A 24,127-nucleotide genomic window follows, 5' to 3' on the forward strand; every position below is an offset into this window, starting at 1 on the left:
ATTTTCTTTCAGGGCTTAGAATATTTTGCTCCAGGCTCTTCTTGATGGTTTGTGTCGAGAAGTCTGCTGTTATTCTGATGGGTCTTCATCTATAGGTTGTCTGTTTCTTGTCTCTAACAGCTTTTAATATTCTTTTCTTATATTGAATTTCTGGGATCTTGACTATTATATGCCTGGCTGTATCTCTGTTTTGGTTGTAGGTGGCTAGAGTTCTGTATGCCTCATATATCAGAATATCATTTCCTTTTCCTAGGTTTGGGAAGTTTTCCTTAATTATGTCTGTGAATAACCTTTGTAGTTCCTTTGTTTGTACCTCAGCTTCTTCATTCACATTCTTATTCTCAAGTTATAGATCTTTTATTATCTTCTAGCCTTTGTATTGTTACTGCTTATTTCCTTGTTATTTTTAAAAAGTTTTCCCTTTCATATTCCCACATTGCAGAATTGTCCTCCAGTTTGGATAATCTATCCTTAGTTTTCTTTCCAGCTGATTTGCCATCTTTCCATAGAATTTTTAATTTCCTGGTGATCTCTTTGAATCTGCTTCATTTATTCTGTATATTTTTTAATATTCTTCATCAAATGGTTCTCTCCTTTGAGTTCCTCCCTTCTTCTGTCTGTGTCTGCTTGATGGGTGCTTAGTATCTCTTTTATTAATCTTCTTATATCTTGCTTTATTTGGCTAAATATTTTACTCTTGAACTTGTCTATGAGTTCCCGAATATATCTCTTATGTCCACTGATGTTGTGTCTGATATTGCATGTTTGCTGTTCTCATTCTCCTTTATATTTAAATGTCCATGTTCACACAAACAAGTGAACTACAAAAGCTACTCACAGAAATAATCCAGGAGAATTTTCCTAATTTAGCAAAAGGTAAAGATACTCAGATGTATGAGGCATACAGGACCCCAGCTACCTACAACCCAAACAGAGCAACACTCAGGCATATAATAATAAAAATTCCAGAAATTCAATACAAGAACAGAATATTAAAAGCTGTAAGAGACAAGAAACAGACCACTCACAAGGGAACACCCATCAGAACTACAGCAGATTTCTCTGCACAAACCATCAAATCACGAAGAGCGTGGGGGGAAATAATTCAAGCTTTGAAAGATAATAATCTCCAGCCAAGATTGAGATATCCTGCACAACTGTCCCTGGAAATTGATGGAAAAACAAGGTGCTTCCAGGATAAAGAGGAACTGGGGGAATTTGCAACCACCAATTCAACTCTACAGAGAGTATTGCAGGATATTCTAAAAAAAGAAAAATACAAAGAATCCAGAAATAATGGCAAAGAGGCCACAACGAATGGAGCAGAGAACAAAATGAAGAAGACAAACTGACAGCTACTGACAGAAAAAGAGCTCAACAGAAATGAGGCAGAGAAGATTGGATGATAGGAACAGCTATTTTGGAGAAAATGACATCTTAATAGGTAATACTGATTTAGTATCATCTTATTTTGAAGTCTCATCTAGCTTTTGTCCTTCTGTCTCCAATGGTCTAAATAGGCTGTATCTTATTGGATTTTATTATGTACGATAGTATAAGCAAAAACCTTTTAAAGACAAGGAGATTATACAGAAACCATTGTTAATTTTCTGTTACTCGATTCTAAATACTCTGTAATGCTGTCATTCTCTTGAATGGTTTTACACTGTTTTGATATACTTAATGCTACAGTACACAAAGTTGTACTCAAGGATTTCAAGGAAAGAGACAATATGGTAACTACTTTTATGTCAGGATTATCTGGTGGTGAAACACTATTCTGCTTAAATGGTTATGTTTTGATCTGCACTGTTTCGCTGTTATGCTCTCTTTTATCTCAATCTCCACTCCATTATTTACTTTTTTATTTTTATCCTTTTAATTAAAGGAAAAAAAATAGCAGGATATATTATAGTAACCCACTTTGACTTTCCATTATCTCAATTTAAAGCCCTGTATTACTCTCACCATCTGGTTTTTAACTGATGTTCCCCTATTCTGTTTTGCTGGATAGTATCAGGTTCGAAAGTTTAGGCATCAGCTGTGAAGATAATGAGATTCATTATGACGCCCATTCTTGTTGACTTTTATCTACTTTTGAAGACCTACAATGTCTCCAATGTTTTGGTTTTGTCGGTTTTATTCTTTACTGTTTTGTTCAATTGTATTATAACTAACGATATAGGCAATTCTATTAGAGATAGCGGGAGGCATTATGGTAACCATTGTTGATCACCTTTTATTATGTTTTTACATTATCTATTATGTCCACCCTTTTGACTTGACCGATTCTGTTCTGTTATGTCACATTTGGTTTTACTCTCTTCCAAAAAAGTAATAAGAACCGTGGGAGCAATGAAACCCAAAATGTGTAATAGTCATGGTACAAAAGAGAGGAAAAGAAAGTGCTCCAAACTATATAACTGCATGTATATTTAAGTGTATAAGATAGAAAATGATATCACAGAGTTTTATTGGATCAATGAACAGAACTGTTTGCAGTATCATTGATGGAATGTCCACTTTACAAGCTTTAATTTTGTGACTTGAACAATTATTTCTAAGATGACAATATGTAATCCATTAACTAGTGATTTCCTACTGTTCATTTTTTTTCTGTAAATCTGTATAACTTGTACCCTTTGCCTGCTTTTTTTTTCTTTTCTCCTTAAATAAAATTAAAAAAGAAAAAAGAAAAAAAAAATAAATGTCCATGTTCTCAGGGTTGGGATCTGAGGACTTTTTGTTGATGCTTCCTCTTCCCATCTTTTTTGCTTCTTCCAGGAGGCCCCAGTTTCTTTGTTGGTTACAATTCTTCTGAAGCGCGCTGGCTAGATGACCCTTCACACTGCCATGTGCTAGTGAGTTGCAGACAGGGACAGTGTATGCTGGCCCCTCCCCTCTGGATCAGTCAAGCTGTTGTGGCCTGCACTGTATTACTGTGTGCCGCCTCCCTTCCAGATCAGCAGTGGTGGCAGCAGCAGCAGAGGCAGGGGTAGGAGCAGCCAGTGGGCGCTGAGTCGCTCCATTCCTCCAGCCTCCCGTGGGCCCACTGTGATGGGTCTCGCCAGCAGGCCGGAGGCACGGGAGGCAACAGTGTGGGGATCAGTCAAGCTGCTGTGGCCTGCACTGTCAGTCAAACTTCGAGGTTTCACTGGGTTAGTGTGCGACACCGCTGAAGGAACTTGATTTGGGATAACCTGTTGGGTCTCAGCCAGGTCACGTAACCCAGGCCTAGCTCACTCCACCAATTGGGTTCAGGAAGGGGACAATTGACTGAAGTCGCTGTTGCCCCTTGTACTTGTCCTGCCTGGTCCCAGAATGTCATTCGCCAGAGCTCCCCTATTTATAGAATGGCTCCACTCCCATCACGCACCACAGGTCAATATAGGCACCCTGCCAACTCAGCTCTCCTTTTGGCTTACCAACCCCCAAAGTCAGTGTTGAAGGGGTGGGACCTTGGATGGCTTGGCAAGTCGTGATGGGACCTCGGCAAGTCGCAGCGGGACCTCAGATGGTCAGCAAGTCATCTTAATTTCTTTTGGGATGACAGAATTAATCTCCTTAGGGCTCCCCACTCTGTATTATGTTGAATTCTAAGTTGACTCTCTCAGGGAGCTTCTGTAGCTAGTTGTTATCTATCCACCATCTTTGCTCCTCCCCCACTTTGCTCCCTTTTGCTCTAATTTTTGCTTTTTAAAATATGTAACCAGGGGCTGGGGATTTAGCTCAGCAGCATAAGCGCCTGCTTTGCAAGTGCATGATCATGAGTTCAATCCCCGGTATTGATAAAAATAAAAAAAATGAAATATGTAACCACCCATGCAGTTCAAAAGTTGAAACTATTTTTAAAAAATGCAGCCAGGGACTCTCATCCTATTCTTCAGCCAACTCGACCCTGCCTCATGGGGAATCATTTTCCTCAGCTGGGGCTGAAGCTTTCTGGCGGTTTTGTTGGGTGGTGCTGCTGAATCGCATTATCAGGTTTTTTAAGGGTGGGGATGCCCCAATTTGGATAGTCAGCATATGTTACAATTTTGTTTAGAACAGTGAAGAAAATGGTGTAATTACTTAGAGAAGCAGGGTCCTTGCATACCGGAATCAGACAGGACTCGAGAATTATTTTATTTCTTTCTTCTCAGCAAGACAGAAATGAGAGACACTAGCTATTTTTGCCAATTGTACCCAAATATTGTATTCCAATCTTTCCTGGAGGTTGTGGGACTCTAAAGTCCCCATGGTGTGTTGCAAAACATATAACCACAGAATACAAACAAGCATTAAAGAGTTCATTGTCAACTTGTTAATTATTGTCTGCAAGAAGCTTTTCAACAGTAGGTTTTCAGACGCATGAAGCAAGTCTTGTGGAGACTGGATCAGTGCCTTTATATTACCCCAGGTCACTGGCTGAGCAGTTGTCATCCCGGGTCACTTCTGAGCAGCTAGGCTTGATTTAGGGAGAAGTGAAACTGTGGAATTAGGTTGTGCAGCTCATGCTGCCAACTTATTCCCTGCAGGGAAAATGCAATGAGCAGGAATCCACATAGGACCTGTTGGGGATAACACAGAAGCATCCCCTCCTCCCCAGGTCAGCAGGGGCATCGGCCCCCACCAGCCTGGCTCTGGGAGCGTTTTGAAAGAAATGGAACCAACATAGCCAGAGACTTGAAGAGAAACAGTAGAGGACAGCAGAAAGGAGAAGTCAGCCTTGGTGAGCGGTAAAACAAATGTCACTGAGATCAATTCCAAGGAGTATAAGTGCATGAGTGCGTCTTCGAGAGATGAGAAGAAATAGCATTGATAATGGGAAATAAAGTACTACCAGGCAAGTGGAATAAATGTAACCATTCAACAATAAATACCTTGCTGCTCTGGATGGCAACAAGAGCCCCTGTGGGGAGAGGGGCTGAATGAAAAATGAATAAGGAGAGAGGGCAGTCCTTCGAGACTCGATCCACCATCACTGTGGTCAGCGTGTGAGCAATGCTCTGAAGGGCCTGCCGTAAAGAAGGAGAGTCAAGAGATCACATCAGCAGGATCTGTGTGACCCTGTAAGGCACCAAACAGAGGAGCTAAGTGTTGAGTGGTCAAAGGAAAATAGGGCCTTGCCCAATTAAGGGAGAGACAGCAGAAGCGGCACAGCCGGGAGGACCTGAAGCCAGCCGTGCGGTGTTCCGTCTGTTCACCTGCCAAAGGTTGTAGCAGCATCTTGGCAAGATGCCAGGCGTGCAGGACAGAGGCAGGCCTCAAGGCTCCGCATGCAGCAGTTGGCCTATTTTTTCCCAATTCTCCATAATGAGTGTTCCTCCCTCAGGATACCAAGGACAAAAATCATAAATTTCTTGCCAAAGTCATACTAAATTACGCTCAAGGAGCCCATGGCCACCCTTCTTAAGGAGAAAAAGAGTTCTGCCTTATGTTTCTGCTGCACTTTGTCAGGGAATTTCCCTTGACTTATCTGGGGATTTTCCGAAGAAAATGAGGTTGACGCCGCAGGGGCTGTGTCCCACCCCAGGAACACAGTGAAGGCAAGTCACCCTCCACAACAGACGTCTCTGCTGTCAAGTCCCTGTTCGGGTGCCAGATGTTGGGGTTCTGCAAGCAAAGGGAAAATAAAGGATCACACACACTAAGGGTCAACAAAATGGCTGCCGCCCAGCCAGCCTGAGCAAGTAGCTTTTACTGAGATAAAGAACAAAGAAACTCAAATTGTGCACGCTCAGATTATATAACTTGTTTACTTCTTGACCTTACAGGACCCATGTTTTTACCTTGGGGTGGGGGCGATGTTTCAAAGGCCTGCACTTTCCCATAACACTGTCGACTAGATGTATCCTGGACAAAATGCAGTCAGTGTGGCCTCTACACAGGGGAGACACAGAGAACATGGAAATCATTGGCAGTGACTAAAGTGGCTACAAAGGATGACCCTCAGCAGCTCTGTAGTCTAAGAAGCTACTGGAGTGAACCTGAGCTGTGGGGCTGGCCCGCATGGACGCCCACTGATGTGCATGATCTGAAGCAGAGCCCACTGGCTCCTGCACAGTGATCCAAATGTGCGGCGAGTGCAGGATCAAAGGGAAACAAAATGAAAATGACAACACAGGAGCACAGTGTGCAGCCTGGGTGTGGAAGGAGATGGGGTGCAAATGTCAGACACCAGTCCCCCGTGCTTGCTTTTAGTGGATCTGGTGATCAGAGTACGTCCTTAGTATCATCTAGCAGAGCCTCTTCCTCCTCTGACACAGAACCCAGAGCTGTGGATGGGCTCTTAGTCTTGAACCTGCCCTTGTAGCCTCCAAAACATCCCTTTCCTTCTCAGACTTTATGTTAATCACACGAGGTAGACAACATCTATCTCTTTGGGTGCTAACCCACTCCACACATGCCAGAGAATTGTGCCTGCTGCTTCCCCCCAAATCTAGCCATCAAGTCTGTGGCAATATGGAGCATAGGCTCAGCCACATCAGAGGGTGGGTACTGCTGACCTTGCTTTGGAGATTCAAGCCACACTGACGGGGGACTCCAGTAACTCTCTTAACCTGAAGCCTTACCTTTAAGAGTGTATCAGATTAGCTGAAGAGCTCTGTGAAGCCCAGATTATTTAGCTGGGTGTGGCTGCGCACACCTGAAATCCCGGCACTGGTGAGAGGCTGATGCAGAAGGATCCCAAGTTCAGGAACAGCCTGGGCAACTTTAGCAACTTAATGGGATCCAGTCTCCAAACTGGGGAAATAGGGACATGCTGGAGGTATAGGTCAATGCAAAGCCCAAGGCAAAGGCCTTGAATTCATTGCTCATTACTGCAAAAAGAAATTGGTGGCTGTATTCAGTTTACACTCCCACCAACAGTGGAGAAGGGCTCTTTTTCCCCTACAGCCCCACCAGAATTTGTTACTAGTCGATTTCTTGATGATACCCATTCTTTCTGGGATGAGATGGAATCTCAGTGTTGTTTTAATTTGCATTTCTCAAATGACCAATGATGTTGAACATTTTTTCATACATTTATTTGTCATTTGTATTTCATCTGAGAAGTATATAATCATCCCAGATGCCTGTTTTTGGATTGGGTCTTTGAATTTGGGAACCTGATATTTTTCAATTCTTTGTATGTTCTAGCTAGAAATCTGCTGTCTGAGGGACAGTTGGCTAAAAGATTTCCTTTTCTGTGGGTCTTCTTTTCACTCTGTTGGTGATTTATTTGGATAGGCAAAAATTTTTTGGGGGGTTCTTAATCATTTTTTATCGGTACCAGGGATCAAACTCACGACTGTCTGCTTGCAAGGCAGGCGCTTATGCCGCTGAGCTAAATCCCCAGCCCCGGCAAAATTTTTTTTAATAAGACCAGATTCCAGTTGTTGATTCTTTTTGGGGGGGGATATCAGAAATCAGACTCACAACTTCATGTTTGCCAGGCAGGTATGGTGCCACTGAGCTATATCCCTGGCCTGAGTTGTTGATTCTTTGAAGTATGTCCTATGCAGTTTAGTTTTTTGTTTATGAACCGTCTACCTCTACTTTCAAGATTTCTACCTACTTTCTCTTCCAGTAGACTGTCTGTTTTTGTATTTTGGTAGTTGATCCATTTTGACTTTGGTTTAGTGCATGTTGATAGACATGGGTCTAGTTTTAGTCTCTGGCATGTAGATAGCAAGTTATTCTATCACCATTTATTTATTTATTTGTTTATTTATTTATTGATACTGGGAATTGAACTCAAAACCTTACACTTGCCAGGCAGGAACTTAAGCCACTGAGCTAAATCCCTGGCTCTAGCACCAGTTATTAAAGAATCTATCCTTCCAGTGAACATGTTGGCCATGTTTGTCAAAGATAGGGTGGCTGAATGTTTGTAGTTGTGTCTGCATCTTCTGTTCTATTCCACTGATCCTCAGTTTTTTTGCCAGTACCATGCTGATCTTATCACAATAGCTTTGTAGTATAATTTCAAGTCACAGATTATGATGCCTCCTGCCTTGTCTTTGTTGCCCAGAATTGCCTTTGCTATTCTAGGTCTCTGTTTTCAAATGAATTTTAGGAATGTTTTCTCCACATTTGTGAGGTATGCTGATGGTATTCTGATTGCATTACATCTGTATAACAGTTTTTGGAATAAGGTCATTTTCACAATGTTAGTTCTTCCTGTCCATGAGCAAGGGGTGCCTTTCCAAGTTGTGATGCCCTCCTCAATCTCTGTTTTTCAGAGTTCTGTAATTTTCAATGTATAGATATTTTACTTCTTTTGTTAGACTGATTCCTAAGTATTTCATTGTTTTTTATGCTACTGTGCAGTGTTAAGTTTCCTAAAAAAAAAAAAAAAAAACTAGGATGAGAGGTCCTATTTGACCCAGCTATTCCCTTTCTTGGTATCTTCCCAGAAGAATTAAAAATATCATATCACAGCAATATATGTGCATCTATGTTTGTAGCAACACAACATGTAATCGTTAAACTTGGAAACAACCCAAATGCCCATCGAGGTAGGATAAAAAAGATGCAGTATTTTTATATAATGGAGTACTACTCAGCTATAAAGAAGGATAAATTCAAGGCTCTTATAGGTAAATAGATGCAACTAGAGACCATACTCATAAGTGAAATAAATCAAACTCATAAACATCATATTGTCTCCCTGGTGTAAGAAACTGAAAGAATAAATAAAATCCAAAATGTACAATAGATATTATGAAAGGGAAAGAAACTGCTCAAAAGAAAAGAACAACTAGGATGGGGAAAAGGATAAAAGATGTAATATATATCACACACACACATACATATTACATAAAATAGCTAAGATAGTTAAGAATTATACTAGATAACATAGCTAAGGTATCTAGATTGCTATCTTACAAAATAGCTAAGATAACTATGCTACTAATTTCTTTTAGTGTGATGAAAAGAATAGTTTGTGCTTATATTGATCAATTTTGCATGCCTATATCATGTAATCTGAGCAACTATTTTGAAGATAATAATGATATATTAATCATTGTTCATTTCCTATTATCCTGTCCTGAAATTCTGTATCATTTCTATTTTTTCCCCTTTTAAATAAAAACGAGAGAAATTGGTGGATCTTGTCCTTTCCAATTAAAAAGTGGTCGGGTTTAAATAATAATGTGCATTTTCTTCTTCTTCTTCTTCTTCTTTTTCTTTTTTGTCTTTTTCCTTTTTATCGGTACCGGAGATCGAACTCACGACCGCCTGCTTGCAAGGCAGGAACTTATGCCGCTGAGCTAAATCCCCAGCCCCCAATAATGTGCATTTCTAACAAGTTCCCAGGTGATGCTGATACTGCCAACCAAGGGAACCAACACTCCAGGAACATCTGATGGGCAGAGCTGGTTGCTGTTGTCCTCCTCTGGCCAGACAATAAGTTTACTTGTCCTGTTTCCAAAGTAACCAAAAAGCACAAAGTAGGAAAGGAATGGAAATTGAGTAGTCACCAGCCTAAGAACCAAGCTAGCCTAAAACCGGTAATCATCATTGTTTGCTGTTTCAGAGAATCCTGTAAGGATTTCACATGAATTATCCTATTTGATCTTTACAACAGTGGCACAGGGAAGACTGCCCTTTTCATTTTGCAAATGAAAAACTGGCCCATTATGGCACCTCTAATGCTATACACTTGATAGAACAGGATTATTATAAGATTTATTTAAAATCCAACCAGGAAAAGTTTGTCCCATGATGACTAAAAGAATAAAGTGAAGAAGCAGACAGTGGATGGCAGATTATCTTCAGGAAGAAAACTGTTTGAGTCCACAAGCCTGGAGAAGCCTACAACACCACCCGCTGAGTTGTGCGTGGTGGTGCATGTCTATCATCCCAGCACTTGGGAGGCTTAAGTAGGAGGACTGCTACAAGTTTGAGGTCAGCCTGGGCTACATAGTGAGTTCAAGGTCAGCCTGCACTACATAGCAAGGCCTGGTCTCAAAAAAAAAAACCAAAACAAACAAACACACACAAAAAAACACCACACAAAACAAAAGGCTGGATCCCTTATCCAGTTGTGCCAGGGGCTGATACTCCCAAGTGTCCATTTTCTCTGTGTACTTTCTACTTCCATAACCAGACTTGGAAGTCAACGGAATCATCCAGACCCTAAGGGAGGTTGTTACAAGTTACAGCTACTGGGTCTCACTTCCATGTAGGTTACAACAGGGTCTCCTACTTGGCATGTGAAGATGTATTCCCTTCCTCAATAATGTTGGTATAAGAGGCCCAGGGACCACACTCTGAAAACCTGCTAGTCCTCATAAAATGTTCCCCTGACAGACCACAACCAACAAATAGTATTGCTTGGCTGTCTGTCCTTCTCTAAGTTTCTATTTCCCTTCCAAGTTTAAGTTTTCACAGCTATAAAGCAAGGCAATAACTATGTCACAGGGCCATAGTGAGGATTAAATGTGAAGGTCCGTCTTGTAATTCCTGACATAAACAAGGTGTTCAGTAAATGTGAGTTCATGGTTCTTGTCTTCTGATTCCTAGCTCCTCAAAAAGTAACAGTAGTTAAGCAGCTCTTTTTTGGGGTTCCCACAGGTGTTTAGGTAATGGTCCTGAGGACCTGAGGAAAATCAAGGTGATGTCTTCTGTCAGACTTGTCCCCTCCTGGTCGGATTTTAATTTCCTCATAAATGACATCATAGGTAAAAACAAGGTAATGTATAAATACTCCATTGGTCAGCCTCTATCTTACAGTAATGAGCACTTTGGAAGAACCATAGATTTTCCATAAATGCAAGAAATACGATAAACCATCAAGACAGTTGTCACATTAGTAGAAAGTGGACCACCCATTTCCAAATGTGACTATAGGCCTCTTACAAAGGTACTTTATAGTAGATGAACACTCTGAAGCATTATCAGAGGAACTGAAAAAAGAGATTTCCAAATAAAGAGAGAAGACAGCAGAAACAGCATTTTCCAACCTCAGTTTTGCTATGGATGGCTCTGTGCAAACAGATCCCAGGTACATATTTCATATATGTTCTAGCATGGGTAATACGTATTGTCTATGTGCTGTTCTTGTCAAACTTAACAGCCAGACAGGGTGTCCTAATGTCTTACTTGTGCAGTTTTAAGCTTTGATAATTTAGAGCTGCACTGACTTTTGGAAGATTCTGTTAAGGTGATATACTTGCTTAGGTCAACTTTTAAATGTCTTTTATAGCACTTTTTAGTCACAAGGAAGACTGTTAAGAGGACAGATGTGGTGAATGTCACTTTGGGAAGAATATCTTTTTTCCCTGTACCCCCACTATAAAACTGTCCACACATGGCCTAAGGATTCAGGTTCCCTCATGCATTGGGAGATTTGTCACAAATGTAGAGATTCCACTGGTGGTGAGCTGTGCATGTGTGGGTGTAATGGGAGTTAGGAGAGGTGGGAGGTGTGATTTGAGAAACTGCTTCAATCATGAACTTTGTGAAAACACATTTAGTGCAGCATAAATCTTAGTTTATGCTGTCTCCCTCCAGGAATCGTTAGATGCCTCAAAGAATGAAACAGTTGTGCTGAGTGACCGGTCCCAGATACTGTTCAAAGAATCTCGCCATCCTCAACATATGCCACTTATATGCCATTATTTCTGTGATGCCCACTTCTTTGCCTCCCTCTCCTGGGTGACACCCCACACAAAAGAAACACAGGTAAACTCTCTTTTTCTTTCTTTCTTCTTTCCCTTCTTAGCCCATTTTCTTTCTTTCTTTCTTTTTCTTTCTCTCTCTCTCTCTCTCTCTTTCTTTCTTTCCTTTTTTGTACTGGGAATCGAACTCATGACCTAGCACTTGCTGGGCAGGCACTATGCCAATGAGCTAACACCCCCCCCCCGCCTTCTTAGCCCACTTTCTATGGGCCAAACCCATACAGCTCTCAGACCAAACTGACAAAGGAATATAAACCCTTAAATAAATGTGACCTGGATCCTGGTGCCCTGCCACCTACTTTCCCCAATTACTGTCTCCATGCTGAGTACACTTGAGTTCCTGTAAAATAGACTGAGGTTTAAAAAAGGGTCCTACACTTTCTACCTCTACCCTAGTTCCAAGTCCCATCACTAGGGGGCAAAATCACTGTAGAGTCTTCCAGTTCCTCCTTAACAAAAGAACAGGAAAGCGTAGCTGAGTATTTGGCCCTTTTCTGCTTTACTATCTTTTCTAGTTTCTACCTCATTCTCTTCCAGGCTATAGTGTGGATGAAGAGCACATCTGAGGACACGGTTGAGAAGAGAGCATTCTCCATGACTGAGCGACTGCCACCCATCCAGTCAATGGTCCACACCGGTTCCTTTCATATTCTCGTGGCTTACTGTGGTGACCTGATCCTGCGCCTCTTTGGGGACCACTTTCGGGCATTCAAACCCCTAGCCACTGTGCCCTGCCGCTTCAACATCAACTGTCTCTGCTATGACCCAGAAATGAAGATGCTTCTGTCAGGCATCCGGGGGTCTGTGGTCACCTGGGTCATTGATCCCAGTGGCAAGGGTCTCCAGATAGCTCACATGATTTCCATACCTGGTAATGAGCTTGTGCAGGAAATCGTGCTCAATGGTCCCAATGGCTCCCTCCTAGCCCTCTGTGAGACTGCAGTGAGAGTCCTTGAGCGCCAGGGCCAGGGCAGGCTGGGAGAGGTGAAGAAGTTCGTGTCCACCAGCAGTGGCTCCTCTATCACCTGCTGCTTCACCTGTTTGGATAAGGATTTTCTCTATGCTGGAAACAAGGCTGGGGAAATCCAAGTATGGAGCCTCAGTCACAGCCACGCCCTCCACAGTTTCAAGGCCCACTCCTCATTGGTGGTTTGTATCCGCAGCCGGTCAGAGGCCAACACCCTGCTGACAGCCGGCCAGGAAGGCTTACTGAAGGAGTGGAACCTTACTTCAGGAAACCTACTTCGGCAACTAGAACTCCGTGAGGAGCTGTACTGCCTCCAGTTTATTGATGACACTACCTTCTTCTGCCAAACTTCCCACACATTTTTCTTGCGCCGTCTACCCTGCTTCTATAGCCTCTTCCATGTCTGTGGATCTGCTCCCCAGCAGGTGCATCGGGTCTTCTGTGGCGATAACTGGTACAGGATCCTGTGCATTACAGAAGATGGCCTGTTGCGTTTTGTGTCCCCATTAACAGGGGATCTTCTGCTTCTCACCTGGCCCTTCTCAATCCTGGACCACGCTGTGGATTGGGCCTATGACCCAGGTAAAGAGGAGCTCTTTGTGGCAACAGGCAGCACAGAAGTGCTGGTGTTTGACACAACCCGTAGTCCTTGCCCAGCCAAGTATCTTATATGCACATCACCAAATTCTCGGGACTTTGTGTACTGCCTGGCTTATGGACATTTCCACCTGGGGCGAGGGATAGAAGGACTGGTATTCTCTGGGCACCAGAGTGGTATGGTAAGAGTGCTTTCCCAGTGTAGCTGTGCCCGAACAGAGAGATTCATACACTACGGGACTGTCCTGGCACTCTCTACACTGGCTGCAGGGCTTTCAAGTGGCCTAGAAAACTCTTTGCTGTGTTCCTATGGAATGGATGACTATATACACTTATCAGAAGTTGTGTTTGATGGCACCAAAGTACAGCTGCAGCCTCTCTCGAGCATTCTCAGCAGCTGTCCCCTAAATCAACTGATTCTCTTGCCCAACTCTGTGGGAGCCATCACAGATGCTAACTGCCTGCGTCTCTGGAAGTTCCATGATTTTATGTCCTATGGGTCACAAAAAGGCTCAAAATTCATAGAGACACTGCCTCTGCACCAGTGTACTATCACATCCTTTGATGTCTGCCTGTCCTTGAGTATTTTTGTCACAGCTGCTAGTGACGGCTCTGTCCGGATCTGGGACTTCCATGGCAGACTCATAGCCATGCTGGACTCATCACTGCACTTTGGCCCGCTCTGCTTTGCAAATGACAGGGGAGACCTGCTTGTGAGTTTCAATCAGGGACTTTATCTGGTGTCTTGCTTAAAACTGCTTCCCCCTAACCTGCTTTCTCTCCTTTCCTTAAGGAGTATAGCAGATGAAGTGCTAGAAGCCCCTAAGCCTTTCATACCAAGCTTCTTCCTCTCTTTTGAGACCATGTTTTTGCCCAAGTATATCTACCTGGGTCATGGGAAACAGGAGTTAGTGGGTCTGCAGAACCTTGTCAATAAGCGGGCCATTGCCTTTGATGATTCTGTGCCACATGTCATAGAAGAAGATGAGGATGGGAGTCCTGTGTTACTGGGTACCCCCAAACATGAGGAGGGAGTACAGATGACAAAGCCTCCCCATCACCATTATGTGGTTCCTCCTCAGTTAAAACTGACTTATTGGGATGGACTCAACCCTTATCAGATACTGAGATGCTACTTTGGTGATGGGCGGGAATGGTTCCTTGCCCCTGACTGCTACATCCCCAACTCAGTGATTCGTGCCCGTCTTTGGCCAGAGGGCAGCCCGATACACCTACAGTGTAACCTGCGTTCACCCCAGCGTGAACTGGAGTGGGAAACATCCCAACCCTTCTTCTTCTGGCAAACCAGGGCAAGAACTTTAAGTAAAGTGCAAGCATATGAAGAGGAGGAGGATGAAAGTTTCCTAGCAATGAGAAAATCCAAGGAGGGAACCTACAGTGTCCTTATAGACTCAGCAAAACGTAGTTGGCTGGGCAGAAAAATGAGTGAAGTAGCTATTAGTAACCTAGTTGAGACGATCCTCACTATTATGACCCATGCTCCTCCACTGAAGTTCCAGTGCTGCATTGGTGCACTAGGGCAGATCTTTGCCTCTTACCAGGTGTGTCCATCCCTGCGCTCTGAGACTGCTCATCGTCTGCTGGATGAAACAACCAATTCCAACCCACTGATCCGAGAGCTAGCCTGGGAAGGGCTGAAGCGCCTAGGAATGGTCACTCATCTCTTTGCCTTGCCTCTGGCCCAAGGGTTAATGGATAAGGATGAAAGAGTAAGGAATAAGGCCCTCAACATCATGCCAGAGACTGGAATCCACTCTAAGACCTCACTCTTAAACTTGATTCAGAGACCAGAGACTTTCCACGACATCCAGTAAGTTGTTTGAGTTTTCCTCACTTCTCTACCATCTGCTAATTTTTTTTCTTTCTTCATTTTGTCCATTCCCTTTCTTAATGATCTTTTTTATCCTGTTCAGTGGTCCTTCTGAATGTTTCTTCTTTCATAGACTCTTTGTTTTTATTTTTTAAGATGGGGCTTTGCTGTGTTACCCAGATTAGGGTCAAACTTGTGATCCTCCTGCCTCAGCCTCCCAAGCATCTGGAATTACAAGTGCATACCTGGTTTCAGAGCTTTTTTTAATTCCTAAACTACCCTCAATGATCTCCTGTCTACTCACTATTTTCTCTATTTCTTTGTTATTTCCTGCCTGTCCCTTGTCTTCTTCAAGTTTCATTTTCCATCTTTCTTGTTACTCCTGCAGCTCCTATACAAATTCTCTTCAGTCATTGCCATCTTGGCCTCTTAGAGTTTTTTTCTTTCTTCCTAGCTGTTATTCACCTCTACTTGTGCTGTCCGTCGTGGTCTCTTTCCCAAACCCTCTTCTGTTCTACAGTTCTTTCCTTTCTGTTCTCTCTTCTATCCTTGGTTTAACATAGTCTTTCCTCTCCTTTGACCTTCATAGGCAAGAGATGATTGGGGACGAATCCCTGGACCACCTGCTGGGGATGCGGCCCACAGATCTCCAAATCCTTTTCACTCAAGTGCAGCGGCGACTGAATGAAAACTTGACCTTGTCAGAAGAAGAGAAAAGGCCCTATTTTTCTTTAAATATTTCAGGAGCTTCTGTACCTAGGTCCCCCTTCATACAACCTGCCACTCTTCCTGACGAATCTGAATTCAAGCGAAGCAAAGTCCAAAGACGGGCCCGAGCAGGAGGCAAAAAGTATAGTATGTATGGAATGATCTGATGCATGCCTCAGGATCCCCAAGAAACAGGGTAGTTAGTAATAAAATGGGTCAAGAGATACTGGGGGAAGGAGAGTTAAGTGTAAAGATATAGAAGGAAATTTTCTTAGGAATGATCTACCCAAACTTGGGAAGATCCCAAGGATTGTTAAGAAAGGAGTAATGGGAATACATAAAGAATTTTGTTTTTACTTCAAAAATTTTTATTAGGACATGTTTGTAGTTATGATTAGATTGATTATGAGAAGTTCGTACATGTCTATAAAAGAATGCTTTCTTTAAAATCAAAACAAAATGCCACAGACCTCTCCATTGCTACTTCTTTCACCGCAGTTCACTTAGTTCATACCAGATTTGAGAAGAGCTACATACATTCCTGACCTCCATTTTCTGATTTTTCCTGCAGCCCAAAAATCATTGCGAGGTCTTAGAAAGATGAGAGAAACAGACTCTAAACAGATCAGTACAGAGCCGGGCCCCATAGAGGTTGAAGCCGATCAGAGTGAAACTGTGTCACTTGAGATGGAAGACACAACCCTCTACACCAGGTCTTCGATAAGTAGTTTAAAGGACTTTCAAGATGTTGAACCTTCAGAGATGGATGTTTCAGGTCACACTGCTGAGACTCCGCAAGTGCTAAAGAAAATGCACGATACAACAAAAAAGCAAGCTACAGCTCAGAAACCAATAAAGAGGCACAAGAAGACAAAAGAAAAACAAGTTTTAACTGAGGGAACTTTGCCTACTATAACAGAAGAACCAGCTAGGAAAATAATTAAACCTCAGGGGCGGGGTGCTGCCGGAGTGCCTGGCCATAAGGTTGGATCTACCACCTCCTGGCGGGATGATCTATGTCGTCTTATGACCCTGAGGATATCTGGTTCCCAAACAAAAATGTCAGAAGATCTAAACACTGAGTTAGTGACTATGGCTCAGGAGATTCTGGCGGATCGGCAACCCAGCTGGGAACTCTTTCAGAAGATCTGCCCTGTGTTGAAGAAACAAAGCATGGAAATGCCTGAGGACCTTGACAGGGATGTAGTCTGGCCAGAAGAGAAACCAAGTTTTATCTATGAAGAAGAAATTAGGGAGGACATGGTTATCAGAGACAAGGAAGAGACACCAGTGGAGTACGAAGAACAAGTGCAAAGGGAAGACAGGGACATGGAGGGCTGGCAGGTAGTTCCCAAAAAAGGCAAGGAAAAGCAAGTTGTTTTTGTAGAATCAGGTGACCTGACTAAGAAAAAACAAAAGTCAAAGAAGGAAGAGAAGAAATCCTCTAAGAAGACATCTATGGGAGAGAGGAAAACAACCCTGGAGCAAAGTAGAGTAGGTAAAAAGGGGAGGAAAATGACCAAAGAAGAGGGGGATTCAAGCATGGAAGATACAAGCAAGGAAATGGCAAAAGCAGAAGAGGAAGTGATTGAGCCAGAAGAAAAATCATCTATTGCTGAAATAATGCTGTCTTGGCAGGAGTTCAAGAACTCATGGGATCAATGGAAGCAGGCTCACAACGAGACAAAAATATCTTGGGAAGAATGGAAGAAAGACTGGGACAGGAAGCGTCTTCAGGAAGAGAAGAAACTCCCCCAGGCTGAAGAGGAACTATTCCTAGAGGAAGGAACACAGGAGGGGGGAAAAAGGAAGCTGAAATGGGATGAGTGGAGACAGCTCTGGGAAAATGTATTGTCATCCACGTCCAAGGATGAGAAAGAATTCATTCTAGAGGAAGATCTATTTAAAGAATGGGAGGAAATATCTAAGGAATTGAAAGAAGAAGGAGAAGGAGAAGAACAAGAAAAAGGAAAAGAGAAAGAGACAGAGATAGAGAAAGAGAAAGAGAAAGAGAAAGATGAACTGCTCACTGAAGAGCAAAGACAGATACAGGAAGAGCAGATAAAGGTCTGGAGTCAGAGGAAACAAGCCCAACATAAAAGACAACAAGCCAAAGATGAGAAAAGACTAGCACAAGAAGAAGAGAAACTCGCACAAGAAGAGAGAAAGCTGGCCCAGGAAAAGAGAAAACTGGCCCAAGAATATGTGAAAATGTCCTTGAAAGATGAGAAAATGGCCACAGCAGAGAGTAAGTTTGCCCAGAAAGAGGAAAAATTGGCTCAGAGAGAACAGGCGCTGAGCCACAAAGCAGAGCAATTAGCCCACAAGAGAAAGAAATTTGCCAAGAAATTGGAGAAAACTGCCTATGAAGAAGAGAAACTAGCAAAGAAAAAAGAGAAAGCAATTGAGGTAAAATTACTGTTGGCCCAGACAGCAGAAACAGTGAAGCAGAAGGAGCAAAGTCTGGACTGGCAAGAAAATGTGCTGGCTGAGGAACTAGAGGAACTGGCAAGGGACATGGAAGACCTGGCTTCAAAAGAAGCAGAGCTGAAGCAGGAAGAAGACAGACTGGTTAAGGAAAAGGAGGAACTGGATGAGGAAGGGGAAGTACAGGCCTTGCAAGAGGAGAATCTGGCTAAGAAAGAGAAATCCTTGGCCCAGGAAGAAGAGCTGCTGGCGCAGGAAGAAGAGAAGCTGGCACGGCAGAAGGTAAAAAACCCCAAGGAAGCAAGGAGATTGGCTTGGAAAAGGCAGAAACTGCTACAGGTCAAAGAGAAACTGGCCCAGGAAAGGGAAAAACGGACCCAGAACAAGAAAGAATTAACACAGAACAAACAGAGACTGACCCAGAAGCAAGAGAATCTGGCTCAGAAAAGGAAGAATTTGGCTCAGGAAAAGGAAAAATTGGCTCAGCAGGAAGAGAATCTCCACCATGTCGAAGAAGAACTCCACCAGGAGAGAGAGCAATTAGCTCAGGTGAAGAAGAAAACAGATACATACAGAGAGACACTGGCTCAGCTAGAGGAGAAGCTGAGTCAGGAAAATGAGGGATTGGTCAAGAAGAAGGAGAAACTGGATGCTGTAGAGAAGAACCTGGTTCAAGCAGGTGGAGCTCTGGCTAGAAACCAGAAGAAAGTGGCCCAGGAAAAAATGGAATTATCTGTGGCAAAGAAGGCAGTGCTCCAAGGAAGGAGAATGCTCAGAGATGAGCTGGATGTGGCTAAAGAAGAACAGAAATTGGGCATGCAAATGAAGGTGTTGGCCCAAAAGAAGATGAGACTGGCTAAAGAGATGGAAATTCTCTCCAAGGAAGGGACTCAAGAAACCCCAGGAAAACCAAAACTAACTAAACAAGAAATAGACCTAATGAAGAAGAAACTGTCACTAGAGGAGAAGCTATTAAGATATAAAGATAGGATTCTGGCCACAGAGAGAATGGACATTGTCAAAGGAAAACTGGAATTTGCTAGTGAACAGAGAGCATCTGCTAAAGAACAGAGGAAATTAGCTAAAATTACAAGGAAGCTGAGAGAGGAGGAGAATATTTCTAAGGAGCCAACAAAACTGAGCAGGGTCACCAATGTACTTCAAAAACAAATCGGTGACGAAAGGAAGATAACCCAAGAAGAAATAAAGATGACAAAGATAAAGCGGTCACTTATTGTGAAAGAGAGCAGGCTGCGCAAGGAACAGAGCAGACTTGATATCAAAGAGCTAAATTTTGCTGAGCAAAAATCAGATTTGGCCACAGATGAAGAGAAACTGGCTAAGAAGCAGAGGAAATTGGCCAGGAAAATGAGAAATATTACAAAGCAAGAGGAAAAAATGGCTAAGGAAGAGATTAGATTGGCCAAAGAACAGAGAGAAGCCATACAGGCTGTGGAAGAGGAAGAAAAAATAAAGGAAGAAGAAAAAGAAGACAAAGAAGAAGAAAAAGCAAAAAGCAAAGAAGAAGAAAAAGAAGAAGACAAAGAAGAAGAAGAAGAAGAAGAGGGAATCCCATTCCTTAAACAGGAGTGGAGAAAAACAAAAAAGCCAAAAGAACTTGATACCCTGAAGGGAAAGTTCTACAGAAAAGTGGATGAGATGGAAAGTGCTGAGAGCCTTTCTACAGAAATAGAATGCCTGTTAGAAGAAGTAGAGGAAGAGAGTTTGTCTGAGGAGGAAGAGGAGGAAGAGGAAGAGGAGGAACAAGAGGAGAAGAGGGAAGCAGAGGAGATGGAGGAAGAGAAAGAGGGAGAAGAAGAGATAGAGGTGGAGGAAGAGGAAGAAGAAAAGGAAGAAAAGAGGAAGAAGAAAAAGAAAGTGGAGGAGGAGGATGAAGGTTCCAAGGAGGAAGAAAGCATGAGTGAGGAAGAAAGCATGAGTGACGAAGAGTTGGAAAGTCTGAGTGAGACAGAAGAGGAAAGAAGCTCAATAGAAGTGGACAAGAAAAAAGACATGTTAAAAAGGGAAGAACTATTTAAACTACAAGGAGAAAGAGGAAAGGACCAACAAGGGAGGGAAGTTGTCCCTTCTCTTAGAGAAATATCTGATTGGGTCAAAGGCAGTGATATAAAACTGCGGGCTTTAAAAATTCCTTCCAGACAACCAATCTCAGTACATATGGACATGGAAGGGAAGATACAAATGCCACTGCCAATTACACAAGAAAGGGAAGCTGTTCCTTCTCTTAGAGAAATATCTGATTGGGTCAAAGGCAGTGATATAAAACTGACGGCTTTAAAAATCCCTTCCAGACAATCAATCTCAGTACATATGGACATGGAAGGGAAGATACAAATGCCACTGCCAATTACACAACCATCCTTGGCAGAAAAACCCACACTACTCCAGGCATACAGGACATTCTCAAAGATACACAGGAAGGATAAACCCATTCCACTACATGTACTGCATACAGATTTAGTGTCCCAAGAGCAGGACATGAAGACAACATTCATGTCCAATATATTTAGGAAAACAATAGAGGCCCCCACACTCGAACAGAGACTCCCCGATGCCAGGTGGAAGGGGGTTTTGGAGCATCATCCATCTCTGACAGAAAAAATTAAGGTACAGCCACCTCTTGCTCAGGTCCTGACTGACAAACAACATCCAGAGGTACAAGTAAGCCTCACAGATACAGAGTGGATCCATCAGGTCCTAGAACAGATGGAAGCAGGAGAACAGCTTCCCAGAGACAGCTTCCACAGATTATGTCAGCTCCTCAAAGACCTGACCTCAGAGGGAAACTTAGAGTGGCTCCATCCGGCCATGCTTGACAACATCGTGCACCATCACATGCAGGCTCTGGAGTCGCGAAGCACAAGGGCCTCGGAGCCCAGCAGGAAATTCATGACTCTGAAACATCTGAAAGTGATTCCTCCTATAAAGGGAAAAGAAAGGGGAAGATGGGAGGAACCCATGAGTCTGAAACACCTGCAAGCGATTCCTCCTATAAAAGGAAAGGAAAGGGGAGGATGGGAGGAACCCATGAGTCTGAAACACCTGCAAGCGATTCCTCCTATAAGAGGAAAGGAAAGGGGAGGATGGGAGGAACCCATGAGTCTGAAACACCTGCAAGCGATTCCTCCTATAAAAGGAAAGGAAAGGGGAGGATGGGAGGAACCCATGAGTCTGAAACACCTGCAAGCGATTCCTCCTATAAGAGGAAAGGAAAGGGGAGGATGGGAGGAACCCATGAGTCTGAAACACCTGCAAGCGATTCCTCCTATAAAAGGAAAGGAAAGGGGAGGATGGGAGGAACCCATGAGTCTGAAACACCTGCAAGCGATTCCTCCTATAAGAGGAAAGGAAAGGGGAGGATGGGAGGAACCCATGAGTCTGAAACACCTGCGAGCGATTCCTCCTATAAGAGGAAAGGAAAGGGGAGGATGGGAGGAACCCATGAGTCTGAAACACCTGCAAGCGATTCCTCCTATAAAAGGAAAGGAAAGGGGAGGATGGGAGGAACCCATGAGTCTGAAACACCTGCAAGCGATTCCTCCTATAAAAGGAAAGGAAAGGGGAGGATGGGAGGAACCCATGAGTCTAAAAGACCTGCAAGCGATTCCTCCTATAAAAAGCAAGGAAAGGGGAGGATGGGAGGAACCCATGAGTCTGAAAGACCTGCAAGCGATTCATCCTATAAAAGGAAAGGAAAGGGGAGGATGGGAGGAACCCATGAGTCTGAAAGACCTGCAAGCGATTCCTCCTATAAAAGGAAAGGAAAGGGGAGGATGGGAGGAACCCATGAGTCTAAAAGACCTGCAAGCGATTCCTTCTATAAAAGGAAAGGAGAAGGAAAGTTGGCTAAAATCCTTGACTGTCCTCACACCAGAGTCCCCATTACCTGCCAAGGTGATTACAGACCCAAAGGCCACAAACTGGCATCTTCTAGGTGAACCTTGCAGAAGCGCACGGCTACAGCAGCTATCCAGTGCTCTCAGGGAAATGCAGACACATTTTTATCCTGACACAAGAGACCTCTTCACAGGTGCCCATGCCTCTGTGGAAAAACAAACCATGGCACTAATGTTTCAGAAGGACCTCAGGGATTTTAAGGATAAGGACAGGTTTCTTAAACTGCCCAAGTTGGAGAAGAAGACACAGCCTGTCTCACAAAAGAAGGAAAAGATACCTCCTTGGGAGACACTTGTGGCACTGTACCATGTTTTGCGGATGCTGCAGCAGCGATATGGTAAGGACTCTGCTGCTTGGACGGAACAGTTCCATCAGCTCATGGACTTGTACCAGCTCAAGTCTCCCAGAATCCAGAGGCTGCTACAAGATCTGCTACTGGGAAAAGAGCCTCAACCCAAACAGATCATCAAAAAAGAGGCCCTGCAGGCTATGGAGCCAGTACCTGGGGAACGGGTGTTTTACTGCCTGATTTGTGGTGGCTCTCATACCCCAAGCAGTCTGGGGTTCCAGAATGTGATACCCCTTCCTGGACAGAATAATGTGTGCACTTTCCTTCCTGTAGGTATTGCCAAATATGGGATCTTAGAACTTGCCTGGAAGAGCCTGCCCCAAGCTGATACTTGCCTCACTAAGGGATTTCCCCGCATCATTGCCACCACTCACAAATTTGGGACTGGCTAGAGGTTAGAACTTCACATTCTTAATTGGAGAAAGCCTTGCTCATCAGAACCTAGAGATTCATTTCTAGGGACCAGATCAAAGTGCTTTCCCTACCCAGCTCTGTTTCTGCAGTAGAATAAAGAGGAGGTTCTTATTGGCAGCAAGCACTTTGATATGTTTCTTTTCCCCAAAAAATTCATTTTTCTAGGAAGGTTATACGAGATACATGCTGCTGAGAAAATGACTCAGCAACCAGTGGTGCTCACCTGTGGTGTTCTTGAAGAGTTTGTCCTTGTCTTCCTTCTTTGTCTCCCACTATTGCCCTCCCCCACAAAAAATACAGGAAGTAAAGCAAAGGTTACAAAACTAATGCACATTTGCATTAATATAAGAAGTAGAAAGAGAATGGATTTAAGAAGCAGAAGGTCCAACATCCTGTCTCTGTGGAGACTAATTCCTTGACCATAGCTGTGCATGACTTGAGTCCCAAATAGAAATTGTGCTGGGAATTGAGATGCTCAGAGTAAAGGAAAAAAGATTCACCAAGTTCTAGCCAGTACCATCTGGTGAGTTTATCATTGGATCCCACTAAAGAATGAACCCGTTTAGAAAAGAAAATTAGAGAGTCCTATGCCTTTCATTGCCTCTGTAGGAACTTGGACTTGGAGTTTGAAAGAGTGATGAAATAAGAAGTAAAAAGACTACATGTAGCCTCAAACAGGTTCCCAGTTGCCTATTAATTTAGTATCCTTCCTTCTAACAAGAGATAAGATTTAAAGGAAAAAAACATAGTAGAAGCTATCACTGCCAGTCATCCTGATATCACCTTGATCTTTCGTACAACAGATTTTTCAGAACTGCCTATTCCCATGGAAGCTGAGCCTTCCAATTGTTTCTAGGAAGCAGGCAGACCATCCTTGCCACTTTCATTCTCTGCCACAACCTCTACTTTGTTATTCTAATCCCTGAATCTTTGGATTTGTTTTTCTTTGGAGGATAGCAGAACATTCTGAGTAGTTAGATTCATCTCAAAGACCAAGGGCAATGAGAGCTGTGAATCTGCAGTTGGGTTCTTACATGTTACTCATCGGGCCACATGAACTATATGAGTTATGGGCTTGGAGCAGAAAGCCTCAAAATGGATAATTCACTTGACAGCTAGGCAAGGCAGTGAAAGTAAGGATAGCCCAGCTTGCTTGGTAGCTTGACCTGAATTAGTTCTCCACTTTGGCTTCTGTGTACTCATATGTCAAAAAGTTCGTTAAAAATATCAGGTATGTAGGAGCATATATCCTACAGACACCTGAA

General features: G+C 43.2%; 2 protein-coding genes across 10 annotated transcripts in view; one reads left to right on the forward strand and one right to left on the reverse strand.

Moving 5' to 3' along the window:
• Znf382 (zinc finger protein 382) overlaps window positions 1-24,127 on the reverse strand; it is a 124,546-nt gene that overhangs the window by 83,020 nt on the left and 17,399 nt on the right. The gene's annotated exons all lie outside the window — the stretch shown is intronic.
• LOC111755985 (WD repeat-containing protein 87-like) lies at window positions 10,589-22,979 on the forward strand. The gene is made up of 5 exons (XM_063252169.1): window positions 10,589-10,663; window positions 11,485-11,655; window positions 12,189-15,046; window positions 15,636-15,901; window positions 16,326-22,979. The coding sequence occupies exons 1-5, from the start codon at window positions 10,589-10,591 to the stop codon at window positions 22,838-22,840; spliced, it is 9,885 nt and encodes a 3,294-aa protein (XP_063108239.1). The 3' UTR covers window positions 22,841-22,979.

This window comes from Cavia porcellus, unplaced genomic scaffold, assembly GCF_034190915.1.
Source record: "Cavia porcellus strain 051 isolate PalLab524CR breed Dunkin Hartley unplaced genomic scaffold, mCavPor4.1 scaffold_7, whole genome shotgun sequence".
Lineage (NCBI taxonomy): Eukaryota > Metazoa > Chordata > Mammalia > Rodentia > Caviidae > Cavia > Cavia porcellus.